This window comes from Pseudophryne corroboree, chromosome 6 (assembly GCF_028390025.1).
Source record: "Pseudophryne corroboree isolate aPseCor3 chromosome 6, aPseCor3.hap2, whole genome shotgun sequence".
NCBI classification, from domain to species: Eukaryota; Metazoa; Chordata; class Amphibia; order Anura; family Myobatrachidae; genus Pseudophryne; species Pseudophryne corroboree.
Window position 1 is genome coordinate 328,019,820 of NC_086449.1, and position 18,357 is coordinate 328,038,176.

The 18,357-nt window shown below is 47.3% G+C and overlaps 1 protein-coding gene across 4 annotated transcripts in view; it reads left to right on the top strand.

The window, feature by feature from the left end:
* Positions 1 to 18,357, top strand: part of TRIP4 (thyroid hormone receptor interactor 4) — a 177,889-nt gene that overhangs the window by 24,883 nt on the left and 134,649 nt on the right. For all 4 annotated transcript variants that reach the window (XM_063926356.1, XM_063926357.1, XM_063926358.1 and 1 more), the window contains exons 3-4: positions 4,352 to 4,570; positions 5,226 to 5,304. In XM_063926356.1, the coding sequence (XP_063782426.1) occupies positions 4,352 to 4,570; positions 5,226 to 5,304 (298 nt within the window). The remainder of the gene's footprint in view (positions 1 to 4,351; positions 4,571 to 5,225; positions 5,305 to 18,357) is intronic.

Consider the following 18,357-nt stretch of genomic DNA (forward strand, 5'->3'; position numbering starts at 1 on the left):
GGCCTCTTGTCTCAACAAGAAGCTTCGATGCTATTGTTCCAGGTCGAGGGACCCACAAGCAGTGGCGGTGGACGCCCTGGTGTCTCCGTGGGTGTTCCAGTCGGTGTACGTGTTTCCACCACTCCCATTCATTCCAAGAGTTCTAAAGCTCGTAAGGAGAAGAGGAGTTCAAGCGATCCTCATTGCTCCAGACTGGCCTAGGCGGGCTTGGTACGCGGACCTTCTGAATCTCTTGCAGGAAGAGCTGAGGCCTCTTCCTCTTCAGGAGGACCTGCTGCAGCAGGGGCCGTTCGCCTGTCAAGACTTACCGTGGCTACGTTTGACGGCAGGGAGGTTGAACACCTGATACTAGCTTGGAAGCGCATTCCGAAGAAGGTCATTCCTACCCTGATACAGGCTAGGAAAGAGGTAACGTCTAAACCATTACCATCGTATTTGGAAGAAATATGTTTCTTGGTGTGAGTCCAAGCAGTTTCCTGCGGTGGAGTTTCAACTGGGACGTTTTCTCCTCTTCCTGCAAGCAGGTGTGGATATGGGCCTGTGGTTGGGACCTGTGAAGGTCCAGATTTCGGCCCTATCCATTTTCTTCCAGAAACAATTGGCTGCCCTCCCTGAGGTTCAGACCTTTTTCAAGGGAGTTCTGCACATTCAACCTCCTTTTGTGCCACCTACGGCACCTTGGGACCTTAACGTGGTGTTGCAGTTCCTCCTGTCGGACTGGTTTGAGCCTCCTACAGGAGGTTGAGGTAAAATTTCTTACATCGAAGGCTGTCACGTTGTTGGCCTCCGCTTCTGCTAGACGTGTGTCAGAATTGGGGGCTTTGTCTTGTAAAACCCCTTACTTAATCTTCCACGAAGATAGAGCTTAGCTCTGGACACGTCAGCAGTTTCTTCCAAAGGTTGTGTCGGCATTTCATATCAACCAACCTATTGTGGTGCCAGTGGCTACTGACTCCTCAATTACTTCAAAGTCCTTGGATGTTGTGAGGGCTTTGAGATTCTATGTGAAGAGGACTGCTCGTCTCAGGAAATCGGACTCTTTGTTTGTCCTCTATGATCCCAAGAAAATCGGGTGTCCTGCTTCAAAGCAGACTATATCTCCCTGGATTAGAGTCACTATCCAGCTTGCTTATTCTACGGCAGGATTGCCGTGTCCAAAATCTGTTAAGGCCCACTCTACTCGTAAGGTGGGGTCTTCCTGGGCGGCTGCCCGGGGTGTCTCGGCGTTACAACTTTGCCGAGCGGCAGCTTGGTCTGGGTCGAACACGTTTGCTAAATTCTACAAGTTGGATACTTTGGCCTCTGATGATCTGAAGTTCAGTCAATCAGTTCTGCAGGAGCCTCCGCGCTCTCTACCCCCCCCCCCCCCCTGTTCTGGGAGCTTTGGTACATCCCCATGGTACTAATGTGGACCCCAGCATCCTCTTGGATGTAAGAGAAATTAGGATTTTGGTTACCTACCGGTAAATCCTTTTCTCGTAGTCCGTAGAGGATGCTGGGCGCCCGCCCAGCTCTTCGTTTTCCTGCAACCGTTATCTGGTTCAGTACAACTTTGTTTAGTTATGTACTGCATTGTTACTTGGTAAGTAATGTTTCAGCAGTTGCTGAGTTTTTCGAGATAGTTAGCTTGATGTGCCTTGTATGTGTGAGCTGGCATGAATCTCTCCACTATCTGTGTTAAATCCTTCTCTTGAAGATGTCCGTCTCCTCGGGCACATTTTTTAGACTGAGTCTGGTAGGAGGGGCATAGAGGGAGGAGCCAGCCCACACTCTCAAACTCCAATGGCTTCTGATGGACCCGTCTATACCCCATGGTACTAATGTGGACCCCAGCATCCTCTACGGACTACGAGAAAAGGATTTACTGGTAGGTAACCAAAATCCTATTTTTTCAAAGTGTCGTAAAGCGGTTCGGGGAACCACAAATAGATCTTATGGCAATGCATCTGAAAGCAAAGGTACCTCTCTTTTTCTTTTGATATCACCTTCCAGGGACTGCAGGAGTTGACACTCTTTACCTGACATGGCGTTTCAAACAGGGATGCGTCTTTCCTCCATTTCCATTAATAACTCGTATCCTGAAGAAAACCAGGGAGGAGAAAGTGCAAGTTATAATAATTCTGCCCTACTGGACAAGGAGAGTTTGGTTTCCATCAGTGGCCAGAATGTCAATGGTAGAACCATTGATATTTCCAGTAACAGTGGATTTATCAGTATCCATTAGTGCACAGGTTCTCAAACTCTGTCCTCAGGACCCCACACAGTGCATGTTTTGCAGGTCTCCTCACAAAATCACAAGTGAAATGATTAACTCCACCTATGGACCTTTTAAAATGTGTCAGTGAGTAATTAATACACCTGTACACTTGCTGGGTTACCTGCAAAACATGCACTGTGTGGGGTCCTGAGGACCGAGTTTGAGAACCACTGCATTAGTTCATCCAAATCTGTGACAGTGTGTTGCTTATCGGCATGGAATTTTACCGGGATTTACTAAGAAAGAATGGTTTGTCTGAGCAATTAATTACTCTTCTGTTACAGGCAGGAAAGAATTTTATCTCTTGAGCTGATTACTCGATATTGGAAAGGCAGAGACATCGCAAGTATTACAGTTTCTGCTGGATGGATTTGACAAAGATTTGGCAGTATTAACAATTAAAGTTCAGATATCGTCTCTCAGTGTATTGTTGGATAGAAGGCTGGCGGAGGAAGACCTTGTAAAGAGGTTCTGTCAGGCAATAAAGAGGATACGGCCTAGAATCAGATCTATGCTAGCTCCTTGGGATCTAAATTTGATCTTGAATGCATTAATGTTACCTCCTTTCAAACCAGTGCAAGACATTCCAGTGAAATTACTAACTTGGAAAGTAGTCTTTCAGACGGCCATCACCTCAGCTAAAAGAGTTGGGGAACTGCAGGCTCTTTGGGCAGAGGAACCCTACTTAAATTTCTTGCCGGATAAAGTTGTTTTAAGAATAAATCCAGAATTCTTACCTAAGGTAGTTTCAGATTTTCATGTGAATCAGGAAATTATTTTACCTGCTTTTTATCCTCAAGATAAGGAGGAGGAAAAGTTGCATAATTTGGATCTGGTACAGGCAATCTCTGTTTATCTGGAAAGAGTTAAAGAATTTTGCAAATCAAGAAATTTGTTTGTATTGCATGCAGGTGGGAAGAAAGTTGTAACACCTATAAAGCAGACTATTTCCAGATGGATCAAGGTACTGATAGCGTTTGTGTATGAGGAAAGGGGCCGAAAGATACCAGAAGGATTGAAGGCACATTCTACTAGGGCTATAGCAACTTCCTGGGCTAAGAAGGCGCAAGTGTCGGAAGGGACATATGTGCAGCAGCTACATGATCTTTAGTTCATACATTTTTCAGTCATTATGCCTTAGATGTTGCAGACGCCCACTTTGGGAGTAATGTTCTTTAAAGAGGCATTATAAATAAATTTTCTCTGTTTTAGCATGAAATTGAGTTTCTTGAGTTTCTTGTTACCCTCCCTATATATATGGCTTTGGTATATCCCAGAGTAATGGCTGCCATGTAGTAGCGTAGGAGAAAGAAACAAATTATGCTTACCAATAATTTCATTTCTTCAAGATACTTCATGGCAGCCTATAGTATACCCTCCCTCAGTGTGTTTTTTTTCCACAGGATCCATAAATGTGAGGAGACACTCAAAAGACTGAGGTGAGATGGGAGGAGTGGAGCCATATACCTGGAGTGGGCGGTCCCTATTGTGTGAAAAAAAAACTACCTGTCTAAACCTAGGGGAGTGGGTTGTAATCCCAGAGTAATGGCTGCCATGAAGTATCTTGAAGAAATGAAATTATCGGTAGGGATAATTTGCTTCTTTTGGCATTTGTCTCAACCAAGTTACTTTTGCCTGTTTTCATGTTAGTTATGCCTTAGAAGTTAGTACTGGCAGCTGAAGATGTGATGTTATATAATTGGTGCCATGCTTTAGCACATTAGTGGACTAATGTAAATGTATTTATTGTTGTTGTGTTCTAGTAAAACTTGGATACAAATAAAACCCCTGGCAAGCTTCTTCCTGCATCATTATCTATGGGGCATGTTCAATTACCCATGTTGTTTAATGGCCGGAGCTATTCAATGTTTTGGCATTTTTCCCACATAGTAAACCCAAGGATAATGTGCTGTAACCCATACATTCCGCTTTAAATTCTGGAATATATCGGTGTCTTTTGGAAGTTAAGGCCCAGTACCTACATTTGTTTTGTATTTTTCCTCATGAGGCTGTGAGGAAAAATCTCCATGTAAGTGCACCGTATGGGGTGAATCTGGCCCGTATGTTGGTATGATTATTGGTCTCTCTTCTCAGGCTCAGGAATTGGCTGCTCTGTCATCTTCAAAGAAAAAGCAGAAGTTTGTCAACCTGTACACCACAGAGGGACAGGACCGCCTGGCTGTATTAATCCCTGGGCGCTATCCCTGCGAGTGCCTGGCCCAGAAGCATAAGCTCATAAACAACTGTATGACATGTGGGCGGATTGTCTGTGAGCAGGAGGGCTCTGGACCATGTTTCTTTTGCGGCAACCTGGTAAGAGGACTGTCAGTTTCTCAGTAAATTAAAACATCTTTATTACTAAGGGTGGAGTGCGTTTCTTCCTTTATGACTGGTAATGGTATAGATGTAGATGAACATTACTAGAAAACAAATACATTTGAGAACTTTATGTGGACAATACTTTACATATGTTAAATAGTTATCAGTGCTCTATAGAAAGTGTCCCCGCACTGCCTACTTTCATTGTTGGTGCGTTCTACCATTTAAGCAAAGTGGTTTTCCTTTATAAGGGAATCCAGTAAACAAGTAACATTTTTGCCATTTATTCCTCATGCTTCTGTAAGTGTTTTTAGTGCACTTCTTTGTATATATTTATCATTGTAATTTCAGAAATTAGGCATTGTATACAACTAGCTAATGGCTCCGAATGTTTTGAAACCCAGTGATGATGCATAAATGCTTTAGCTGGAACATTTTGTAAATATAATGAAAGGGAGCTAATGAGTATTTTTACAAATAAATGGAAGTTAGATGGAATAGGATTTCTGCAGATGGGACTTTGCTATTTACATAAGTTTGTATTTATGGAAGTGGACTTCCTATTTAAAGTAATGGTGCTAGCATTAATCTATGTATATAATAATTTTCAACATTATCCTTTTCCCATTTAACTGGTAATCCCCTTTAGGTTTGCACAAAAGAAGAGCAGGATATCTTACTGAGAGACTCAAACAAAAGTCAGAAATTGCGTAAAAAACTTTTGGGAGGTAAGCTAATCGGTGGTGATATTTCATTTGGAGGTTAAAGTGTGAAGACTTGTTTATTTATTTATTTATTTCTATTTTTTCTTTAAAGCCAGCAAATGAAATTACTTGTACCAGCATGCTTGGGAGGTTTCACTGTGTTGTGTAGCACCATGCCTACAATTTATGAAACTTCATTTTACAATATCTCTTTCTGCAAGGCTTGTGGGTCACTGGACCATGGGATTCCAGGTTGGCTAGAGGAATTGACACACAAACTATACTGTAGCTTTAAATTCTTAGTTCCTTCCTCCCTGCCACCCCAGAATTCCTGTCTTCTTTATGTGCCTCACGGAGTAGGGCACGTTTTCAGGGGCTGCTGTGCAACCCTTATTGTAGCTGAATGACTTGACTTTATTTGTTAGTTTCTCTGACGTCCTAAGTGGATGCTGGGACTCCGTAAGGACCATGGGGAATAGCGGCTCCGCAGGAGACTGGGCACAACTAAAGAAAGCTTTAGGACTACCTGGTGTGCACTGGCTCCTCCCACCATGACCCTCCTCCAGACCTCAGTTAGAATCTTGTGCCCGGCTGAGCTGGATGCACACTAGGGGCTCTCCTGAGCTCCTAGAAAGAAAGTATATTTTAGGTTTTTTATTTTACAGTGAGATCTGCTAGCAACAGACTCACTGCAGCAAGGAACTAAGGGGAGAAGAAGCGAACCTACCTAACTGGTGGTAGTTTGGGCTTCTTAGGCTACTGGACACCATTAGCTCCAGAGGGATCGACCGCAGGACCCGACCTTGGTGTTCGTTCCCGGAGCCGCGCCGCCGGCCCCCTTACAGAGCCAGAAGCAAGAAGTGTTCCGGAAAATCGGCGGCAGAAGACTTCTGTCTTCAACAAGGTAGCGCACAGCACTGCAGCTATGCGCCATTGCTCCTCATGCACACCTCACACTCCGATCACTGATGGGTGCAGGGCGCTGGGGGGGGGGGCGCCGCCCTGAGGGCAATATAAGACACCTTGGCTGGCAAATCATCACAATATATAGTCCCAGGGCTATATATGTGATAAATTACCCCTGCCAGAATCCATGAATAAAGCGGGAGAAAAGTCAGCCAAAAAAGGGGCGGGGCTATCTCCCTCAGCACACTGGCGCCATTTTTTCTTCACAGTGCAGCTGGAAGACAGCTCCCCAGGCTCTCCCCTGTAGTTTTCAGGCTCAAAGGGTTAAAAAGAGAGGGGGGGCACTAAATTTAGGCGCAATATGTGTATACAAGCAGCTATTGGGGGAAAAATCACTCAGTTATAGTGTTAATCCCTGCATTATATAGCGCTCTGGTGTGTGCTGGCATACTCTCTCTCTGTCTCCCCAAAGGACTTTGTGGGGTCCTGTCCTCAGTCAGAGTATTCCCTGTGTGTGTGCGGTGTGTCGGTACGGCTGTGTCGACATGTTGAATGAGAAAGGTTATGTGGAGGCGGAGCAGAGGCCAATAAATGGGATGTCTCCCCCTGTGGGGCCGACACCAGAGTGGATGGATAGGTGGAAGGTATTAACCGACAATGTCAACTCCTTACATAAAAGGCTGGATGACGTAACAGCTGTGGGACAGCCGGCTTCTCAGCCCGCTCCTGCCCAGGCGTCTCAAAGGCCATCAGGGGTTCAAAAAACGCCCGTTACCTCAGATGGCAGACACAGATGTCGGCACGGAGTCTGACTCCAGTGTCGACGAGGTTGAGACATATACACAATCCACTAGGAACATTCGTTGTATGATCTCGGCAATGAAAAATGTGTTACACATTTCTGACATGAACCCAAGTACCACATAAAAGGGGTTTTATGTTTGGGGAGAAAAAGCAGCCAGTGTTTTGTTCCCCCATCAGATGAGTGAATGAAGTGTGTAAAGAGCGTGGGTTCCCCCGATAAGAAAATGGTAATTTCTAAAAAGTTACTGCTGGCGTACCCTTTCCCGCCAGAGGATAGGTCACGTTGGGAGATATCCCCTAGGGTGGATAAGGCGCTCACACGTTTGTCAAAAAAGGTGGCACTGCCGTCTTGGGATACGGCCACTTTGAAGGAGCCTGCTGATAAAAAGCAGGAGACTATCCTGAAGTCTGTATATACTAGGGATGTGCAGTTGAAATTTTTCGGGTTTTGTGTTTTGGTTTTGGGTTCGACCGTGTTTTGGCAAAACCTCACCGAATTTTTTTTGTCAGATTCGGGTGTGTTTTGGATTCGGGTGTTTTTTTCAAAAAACCCTAAAAAACAGCTTAAATCATAGAATTTGGGGGTCATTTTGATCCCAAAGTATTATTAACCTCAAAAACCATAATTTCCACTCATTTTCAGTCTATTCTGAATACCTCACACCTCACAATATTATTTTTAGTCCTAAAATTTGCACCGAGGTCGCTGGATGACTAAGCTAAGCGACCCTAGTGGCCGACACAAACACCTGGCCCATCTAGGAGTGGCACTGCAGTGTCACGCAGGATGGCCCTTCCAAAAAACACTCCCCAAACAGCACATGACGCAAAGAAAAAAAGAGGCGCAATGAGGTAGCTGTGTGAGTAAGCTAAGCGACCCTAGTGGCCGACACAAACACCTGGCCCATCTAGGAGTGGCACTGCAGTGTCACGCAGGATGGCCCTTCCAAAAAACACTCCCCAAACAGCACATGACGCAAAGAAAAAAAGAGGCGCAATGAGGTAGCTGTGTGAGTAAGCTAAGCGACCCTAGTGGCCGACACAAACACCTGGCCCATCTAGGAGTGGCACTGCAGTGTCACGCAGGATGGCCCTTCCAAAAAACACTCCCCAAACAGCACATGACGCAAAGAAGAAAAAAAGAGGCGCAATGAGGTAGCTGTGTGAGTAAGATAAGCGACCCTAGTGGCCGACACAAACACCTGGCCCATCTAGGAGTGGCACTGCAGTGTCACGCAGGATGGCCCTTCCAAAAAACACTCCCCAAACAGCACATGACGCAAAGAAGAAAAAAAGAGGCGCAATGAGGTAGCTGTGTGAGTAAGATAAGCGACCCTATTGGCCGACACAAACACCTGGCCCATCTAGGAGTGGCACTGCAGTGTCACGCAGGATGGCCCTTCCAAAAAACACTCCCCAAACAGCACATGACGCAAAGAAGAAAAAAAGAGGCGCAATGAGGTAGCTGTGTGAGTAAGCTAAGCGACCCTAGTGGCCGACACAAACACCTGGCCCATCTAGGAGTGGCACTGCAGTGTCACGCAGGATGGCCCTTCCAAAAAACACTCCCCAAACAGCACATGACGCAAAGAAGAAAAAAAGAGGCGCAATGAGGTAGCTGTGTGAGTAAGCTAAGCGACCCTAGTGGCCGACGCAAACACCTGGCCCATCTAGGAGTGGCACTGCAGTGTCACGCAGGATGGCCCTTCCAAAAAACACTCCCCAAACAGCACATGACGCAAAGAAGAAAAAAAGAGGCGCAATGAGGTAGCTGTGTGAGTAAGATAAGCGACCCTAGTGGCCGACACAAACACCTGGCCCATCTAGGAGTGGCACTGCAGTGTCACGCAGGATGGCCCTTCCAAAAAACACTCCCCAAACAGCACATGACGCAAAGAAAAATGAAAGAAAAAAGAGGTGCAAGATGGAATTGTCCTTGGGCCCTCCCACCCACCCTTATGTTGTATAAACAGGACATGCACACTTTAACCAACCCATCATTTCAGTGACAGGGTCTGCCACACGACTGTGACTGAAATGACGGGTTGGTTTGGACCCCCACCGAAAAAGAAGCAATTAATCTCTCCTTGCACAAACTGGCTCTACAGAGGCAAGATGTCCACCTCATCATCATCCTCCGATATATCACCGTGTACATCCCGCTCCTCACAGATTATCAATTCGTCCCCACTGGAATCCACCATCTCAGCTCCCTGTGTACTTTGTGGAGGCAATTGCTGCTGGTCAATGTCTCCACGGAGGAATTGATTATAATTCATTTTAATGAACATCATCTTCTCCACATTTTCTGGAAGTAACCTCGTACGCAGATTGCTGACAAGGTGAGCGGCGGCACTAAACACTCTTTCGGAGTACACACTTGTGGGAGGGCAACTTAGGTAGAATAAAGCCAGTTTGTGCAAGGGCCTCCAAATTGCCTCTTTTTCCTGCCAGTATAAGTACGGACTGTCTGACGTGCCTACTTGGATGCGGTCACTCATATAATCCTCCACCATTCTTTCAATGGTGAGAGAATCATATGCAGTGACAGTAGACGACATGTCCGTAATCGTTGTCAGGTCATTCAGTCCGGACCAGATGTCAGCATCAGCAGTCGCTCCAGACTGCCCTGCATCACCGCCAGCGGGTGGGCTCGGAATTCTGAGCCTTTTCCTCGCACCCCCAGTTGCGGGAGAATGTGAAGGAGGAGATGTTGACAGGTCGCGTTCCGCTTGACTTCACAATTTTGTCACCAGCAGGTCTTTGAACCCCAGCAGACTTGTGTCTGCCGGAAAGAGAGATCCAAGGTAGGTTTTAAATCTAGGATCGAGCACGGTGGCCAAAATGTAGTGCTCTGATTTCAACAGATTGACCACCCGTGAATCCTTGTTAAGCGAATTAAGGGCTCCATCCACAAGTCCCACATGCCTAGCGGAATCGCTCCCTTTTAGCTCCTCCTTCAATGCCTCCAGCTTCTTCTGCAAAAGCCTGATGAGGGGAATGACCTGACTCAGGCTGGCAGTGTCTGAACTGACTTCACGTGTGGCAAGTTCAAAAGGTTGCAGAACCTTGCACAACGTTGAAATCATTCTCCACTGCGCTTGAGACAGGTACATTCCACCTCCTATATCGTGCTCAATTGTATAGGCTTGAATGGCCTTTTGCTGCTCCTCCAACCTCTGAAGCATATAGAGGGTTGAATTCCACCTCGTTACCACTTCTTGCTTCAGATGATGGCAGGGCAGGTTCAGGCGTTTTTGGTGGTGCTCCAGTCTTCTGTACGTGGTGCCTGTACGCCGAAAGTGTCCCGCAATTCTTCTGGCCACCGACAGCATCTCTTGCACGCCCCTGTCGTTTTTTTAAAAATTCTGCACCACCAAATTCAAGGTATGTGCAAAACATGGGACGTGCTGGAATTTGCCCATATTTAATGCACACACAATATTGCTGGCGTTGTCCGATGCCACAAATCCACAGGAGAGTCCAATTGGGGTAAGCCATTCCGCGATGATCTTCCTCAGTTGCCGTAAGATGTTTTCAGCTGTGTGCGTATTCTGGAAACCGGTGATACAAAGCGTAGCCTGCCTAGGAAAGAGTTGGCGTTTGCGAGATGCTGCTACTGGTGCCGCCGCTGCTGTTCTTGCGGCGGGAGTCCATACATCTACCCAGTGGGCTGTCACAGTCATATAGTCCTGACCCTGCCCTGCTCCACTTGTCCACATGTCCGTGGTTAAGTGGACATTGGGTACAACTGCATTTTTTAGGACACTGGTGAGTCTTTTTCTGACGTCCGTGTACATTCTCGGTATCGCCTGCCTAGAGAAGTGGAACCTAGATGGTATTTGGTAACGGGGGCACACTACCTCAAGAAATTGTCTAGTTCCCTGTGAACTAACGGCGGATACCGGACGCACGTCTAACACCAACATAGTTGTCAAGGCCTCAGTTATCCGCTTTGCAACGGGATGACTGCTGTGATATTTCATCTTCCTCGCAAAGGACTGTTGGACAGTCAATTGCTTGGTGGAAGTAGTAAAAGTGGGCTTACGACTTCCCCTCTGGGATGACCATCGACTCCCAGCAGCAACAACAGCAGCGCCAGCAGCAGTAGGCGTTACACGCAAGGATGCATCGGAGGAATCCCAGGCAGGAGAGGACTCGTCAGAATTGCCAGTGACATGGCCTGCAGGACTATTGGCATTCCTGGGGAAGGAGGAAATTGACACTGAGGGAGTTGGTGGGGTGGTTTGCGTGAGCTTGGTTACAAGAGGAAGGGATTTACTGGTCAGTGGACTGCTTCCGCTGTCGCCCAAAGTTTTTGAACTTGTCACTGACTTATTATGAATGCGCTGCAGGTGACGTATAAGGGAGGATGTTCCGAGGTGGTTAACGTCCTTACCCCTACTTATTACAGCTTGACAAAGGCAACACACGGCTTGACAAATGTTGTCCGCATTTCTGTTGAAATACTTCCACACCGAAGAGCTGATTTTTTTTGTATTTTAACCAGGCATGTCAACGGCCCTATTCCTCCCACGGACAACAGGTGTCTCCCCGGGTGCCTGACTTAAACAAACCACCTCACCATCAGAATCCTCCTTGTCAATTTCCTCCCCAGCGCCAGCAACACCCATATCCTCCTCATCCTGGTGTACTTCAACACTGACATCTTCAATCTGACTATCAGGAACTGGACTGCGGGTGCTCCTTCCAGCACTTGCAGGGGGCGTGCAAATGGTGGAAGGCGCATGCTCTTCACGTCCAGTGTTGGGAAGGTCAGGCATCGCAACCGACACAATTGGACTCTCCTTGTGGATTTGGGATTTCGAAGAACGCACAGTTCTTTGCGGTGCTTTTGCCAGCTTGAGTCTTTTCAGTTTTCTAGCGAGAGGCTGAGTGCTTCCATCCTCATGTGAAGCTGAACCACTAGCCATGAACATAGGCCAGGGCCTCAGCCGTTCCTTACCACTCCGTGTGGTAAATGGCATATTGGCAAGTTTACGCTTCTCCTCCGACAATTTTATTTTAGATTTTGGAGTCCTTTTTTTACTGATATTTGGTGTTTTGGATTTTACATGCTCTGTACTATGACATTGGGCATCGGCCTTGGCAGACGACGTTGCTGGCATTTCATCGTCTCGGCCATGACTAGTGGCAGCAGCTTCAGCACGAGGTGGAAGTGGATCTTGATCTTTCCCTAATTTTGGAACCTCAACATTTTTGTTCTCCATATTTTAATAGGCACAACTAAAAGACACAGAGGTAGCTACAGCCGTGGACTACCGTACTGTGTCTGCTGCTAATATAGACTGGATGATAATGAGATGAAATCAATATATATTATATCACACTAGTACTGCAGCCGGACAGGTAGATATATTTATTATGTAATGACTGATGACGGACCTGCTGGACACTGTCAGCTCAGCAGCACCGCAGACTGCTACAGTAAGTTACTATAGTATTATGTATAAAGAAGAAAGAAAAAAGAAAAAAACCACGGGTAGGTGGTATACAATTATGGATGGACGAGCGACTGCCGACACAGAGGTAGCTACAGCCGTGGACTACCGTACTGTGTCTGCTGCTGATATAGACTGGATGATAATGAGATGAAATCAATATATATAATATCACTAGTACTGCAGCCGGATAGGTATATATATTTATTATGTAATGACTGATGACGGACCTGCTGGACACTGTCAGCTCAGCAGCACCGCAGACTGCTACAGTAAGCTACTATAGTAGTATGTATAAAGAAGAAAGAAAAAAAAAAACCACGGGTAGGTGGTATACAATATTATATATATATTATATACAATTATATATATATATATATATATATATATATATATAAAACTCACTGGTGGTGATTATTAAACTGGTGGTCAGGTCACTGGTCACACTATCAGCAACTTGCAAGTAGTACTCCTAAGCAGACAATCACAATATATATTATACTGGTGGTCAGTGTGGTCACAATGGCAGTGTGGCACTCTGGCAGCAAAAGTGTGCACTGTACGTTATATGTACTCCTGAGTCCTGCTCTCAGACTCTAACTGCTCCCCACTGTCAGTGTCTCCCCCACAAGTCAGATAATACAGTCACACTATCTATCACTTCAGCAAGTAACTACTAGTACTCCTGCTAATGCTCCCCAAAATTACTACTGTGTCTCTCTCTACTGTCTCACTCTCTTCTCTATAAACGGAGAGGACGCCAGCCACGTCCTCTCCCTATGAATCTCAATGCACGTGTGAAAATGGCGGCGACGCGCGGCTCCTTATATAGAATCCGAGTCTCGCGATAGAATCCGAGCCTCGCGAGAATCCGACAGCGGGATGATGACGTTCGGGCGCGCTCGGGTTAACCGAGCAAGGCGGGAAGATCCGAGTCGCTCGGCCCCGTGTAAAAAAAACTGAAGTTCGGGCGGGTTCGGATTCCGAGGAACCGAACCCGCTCATCCCTAGTATATACACACTCAGGTACTATACTGAGACCTGCATTTGCCTCAGCAAAAATAGTGCTGCTGCAGCGTGGTCTGATACCCTGTCAGATAATATTAATACCCTAGACAGGGATAATATTTTGCTAACATAGAGCATATTAAAGACGTCGTCTTATATATGAAGGATGCACAGAGGGATATTTGCCGGCTGGCATCCAGAATTAATGCAATGTCCATTCTGCCAGGAGGGTATTAGAGACCCGGCAGTGGACAGGTGATGCTGCCTTTAAAAGGCACATGGAGATTCTGCCTTATAAGGGTGAGGAATTGTTTGGGGATGGTCTCTGGGACCTCGTATCCACAGCAACAGCTGGGAAGAAATTTTTTTACCTCAGGTTTCCTCACAGCCTAAGAAAGCACCGTATTTTCAGGTACATTCCTTTCGGCATCAGAAAAACAAGCGGGTCAAAGGCGCTTCCTTTCTGCACAGAGACAAGGGAAGAAGGAAAAAGCTGCACCAGACAGCCAGTTCCCAGGAGCAAAAATCTTCCCTCGCTTCCTCTGAGTCCACCGCATGACGCTGGGGCTCCACAGGTGGAGACAGGTGCGGTGGGAGCGCGTCTCGGGAACTTCAGGGACCAGTGGGCTTGCCCACAGGTGGATCACTAGGTTCTGCAATTAGTATCACAGGGATACAGGCTGGAGTTCGAGGCGACTCCCCCTCGCCGTTACCTCACATCAGCCTTGCCTGCTGCCCTCGGAGAAAGGGAGGTAGTACTGGCAACAATTCACAAGCTGTACTTCCAGCAGGTGAAATCAAGGTACCCCTCCTTCAACAAGGCCGGGGTTACTATTCCAAAATGTTGTGGTACCGAAACCAGACGGTTCGGTGAGACCCATTCTAAAATTGAAATCCTTGAACACTTTTATATACGAAGGTTCAAGTTCAAAATGGAATCGCTCAGGGCGATTATTGCAAGCCTGGAGAATTTCATGGTATCACTGGACATCAAGGATGCTTACCTGCATGTCCCTATTTACCCTCTTCACCAGGAGTACCTCTAAATTGTGGTACAGGATGGTCATTACCAATTCCAGACGTTGCCGTTGGTCTGTCCCCGGCACCGAAGGTATTTACCAAGGTAATGGCCGAAATAATTATCCCGTGCTTGGACGATCTCCTTATAAAGGCGACGAGGTCCAGGGAGCAGTTGTTCGTCGGAGTAGCACTATCTCGGGAAGTGCTACAACAGCACGGCTGGATTCTGAATATTCCAAAGTCGCAGCTGGTTCCTACGACGCGTCTACTGTTCCTGGGTATGGTTCTGGACACAGAACAGGATAAAAAGGGTTTCTCCCGGAGAAGTCCTAGGAGTTGTCGTCTCTAGACAGAGACCTCCTAATACAAATACAGGTGTCGGTGCATCAATGCACGCGAGCCCTGGGAAAGATGGTAGCTTCTTACGAAGAAATTCCATTCGCCAGGTCCCATGCAAGGATCTTCCAGTGGGAGCTGTTGGACAAGTGGTCCGGGTCGCATCTTCAGATGCATCGGCGGATAACCCTGTCTCCAAGGGCCAGGGTGTCGCTGTTGTGGTGGCTGCTGAGTGCTCATCTTCTAGGGGGCCACAGATTCGGCATACAGGACTGGGTCCTGGTGACCACGGATGCCAGCCTTCGAGGCTGGGGGGCAGTCACACAGGGAAGAAACTTCCAAGGACTATGGAAAAGTCAGGAGACTTCCCTACACATAAATATTCCGGAACTAAGGGCCATTTACAATGCCCTAAGTCAGGCTAGACCCCTGCTTCAACACCGGCCGGTGCTGATCTAGTCAGACAACATCACGGCGGTCGCTCATGTAAACCGACAGGGCGGCACAAGAAGCAGGATGGCGATGGCAGAAGCCACAAGGATTCTCCGATGGGCGGAAAATCATGTGTTAGCACTGTCAGCAGTGTTCATTCCCGGAGTGGACAACTGGGAAGCAGACTTTCTCAGCAGACACGACCTCCACCCGGGAGAGTGGGGACTTCATCCAGAAGTCTTCCAAATTATTGTACACCGTTGGGAAAGGCCACAGGTGGACATGATGGCGTCCCGCCTCAACAAAAAGCTACAAAGATATTGCGCCAGGTCAAGGGACCCTCAGGCGATAGTTGTGGACGCTCTGGTAACACCGTGGGTGTACCAGTCGGTGTATGTGTTCCCTTCTCTGCCTCTCTTACCCAGGGTAATGAGAATAATAAGAAGGAGAGGAGTAAGAACTATACTCATTGTTCCGGTTTGGCCAAGAAGAGCTTGGTACCCAGAACTCCAAGAAATTATCTCAGAGGACCCATGGCCTCTGCCGCTCAGACAGGACCTGCTGCAGCAGGGGGCCTGTCTGTTCCAAGACATACCGCGGCTGCGTTTGACGGCATGGCGGTTGAACGCCGGATCCTGAAGGAAAAGGGCATTCCGGAGGAAGTTATCCCTACGCTAATTAAAGCTAGGAAAGAAGTGAACGCATACCATTATCACCGCATATGGCGGAAATATGTTGCGTGCTGTGAGGCCAGGAAGGCCCCAAAGGAGGAATTTCAGCTAGGTCGATTTCTGCACTTCCTACAGTCAGGGGTGACTATGGGCCTAAAATTGGGTTCCATTAAGGTCCAGATTTCGGCTCTATCGATTTTCTTCCAAAATAGAACTGGCTTAACTGCGTGAAGTTCAGACTTTTGTTAAGGGAGTGCTGCATAGTCAGCCCCCGTTTGTGCCTCCAGTGGCACCGTGGGATCTCAACGTGGTGTTGGATTTCCTGAAGTCGCATTGGGTTGAGCCACTTAAATCCGTGGAGCTACGATACCTCACGTGGAAAGTGGTCATGCTGTTGGCCTTGGCGTCGGCCAGGCGTGTATCAGAATTGGCGGCTTTGTCATGCAAAAGCCCTTATCTGTTTTTTTATATGGATAAGGTGGAATTGAGGACTCGTTCCCAATTCCTTCCTAAGGTGGTATCAGTTTTTCATGTGAACCAACCTATTGTGGTGCCTGCGGCTACTTGGGACTTGGAGGATTCCAAGTTACTGGACGTAGTCAGGGCCCTGAAAAGTATATGTTTCCAGGACGGCTGGAGTCAGGAAAACTGACTCGCTATTTATCCTGTATGCACCCAACAAGCTAGGTGCTCCTGCTTCTAAGCAGACTATTGCTCGCTGGATCTCTAGCACGATTCAACTTGCACATTCTGCGGCTGGACTGCCGCACCCTAAATCTGTACAAGCCCATTCCACGAGGAAAGTGGGCTCTTCTTGGGCGGCTGCCCGAGGGGTCTCGGCTTTACAAATTTGCCGAGCTGTTACTTGGTCGGGTTCAAACATTTTTGCAAGAGTCTACAAGTTTGATACCCTGGCTGAGGAGGACCTAGAGTTTGCTCATTCGGTGCTGCAGAGTCATCCGCACTCTCCCGCCCGTTTGGGAGCTTTGGTATAATCCCCATGGTCCTTACGGAGTCCCAGCATCCACTTAGGACGTCAGAGAAAATAAGATTTTACTCACCGGTAAATCTATTTCTCGTAGTCCGTAGTGGATGCTGGGCGCCCATCCCAAGTGCGGATTGTCTGCAATACTTGTTTATAGTTATTGCCTAACTAAAGGGTTATGGTTGAGCCATCTGTTGAGAGGCTCAGTTATATTTCATACTGTTAACTGGGTATAGTATCACGAGTTATACGGTGTGATTGGTGTGGTTGGTATGAGCCTTACCCGGGATTCAAAATCCTTCCTTATTGTGTCAGCTCTTCCGGGCACAGTATCCTAACTGAGGTCTGGAGGAGGGTCATGGTGGGAGGAGCCAGTGCACACCAGGTAGTCCTAAAGCTTTCTTTAGTTGTGCCCAGTCTCCTGCGGAGCCGCTATTCCCCATGGTCCTTACGGAGTCCCAGCATCCACTACGGACTACGAGAAATAGATTTACCGGTGAGTAAAATCTTATTTTTTTTTTCTACCTCTGTCAATTTTTTTCCAAAAGCGCCTGGCCCTTCTTCTAGGGGTCTGAACCTTAAGAGGTGGGAGCGTATTCCACTACCGTCTTTCGTTTTCCCACTGCACAGTGGGATCTTTATCTGGTTCTGTCAACTCTCAAACAGGCTCCAGTTCAGCCTTTGCATTCAGCAGATCTACAATTCATTACAGCATAGCAATCTTCCTTATGGCTAATGCTACATCCTGGCTGGTACCAGGTTGGGGGCTTTGTCTTGCAAGCCATCTTGTCTCCTCTTCAGTGACGTTAAAGCAGTTCTCCTTACAGTTCCAATGTTCACGCAGAAAGTTGTTTTGATTTCTCTTACGTCCTAGAGGATGCTGGAGACTCCAAAAGGACCATGGGGTATAGACGGATCCGCAGGAGCCTGGGCACACTATAAAGACTTAAACTGGGTGTGAACTGGCTCCTCTCTCTATGCCCCTCCTCCAGACCTCAGTTAGACTTTGTGCCCAGGAGTGACTGGATGCACACTAGGGGAGCTCTACTGAGTTTCTCTAAAAGACTTTATATTAGGTTTTTTATTTTCAGGTAGACCTGCTGGCTACAGGCTCCCTGCATCGTGGGAGTGAGGGGAGAGAAGCAGGACCTACTTCTTCTTAGTTTAAGGGCTCTGCTTCTCAGGATACTGGACACCATTAGCTCCAGAGGGTTCGATCACTTGGTTCGCCTAGCTGCTTGTTCCCGGAGCCGCGCCGTCACCCCCCTCACAAAGCCAGAGAAAGAAGCCGGGTGAGTATGTGAAGAACAGTTTCAGTGACGGCAGAAGACTTCAGTAACGGAGGTAACATAAAGCGGTCACGCTGCGCTCCATGCTCCCACACACCAACGCACTCACGGGGTGCAGGGCGCTGGGGGGGAGCGCCCTGGGCGGCATGTTGCTGAGGTCTATA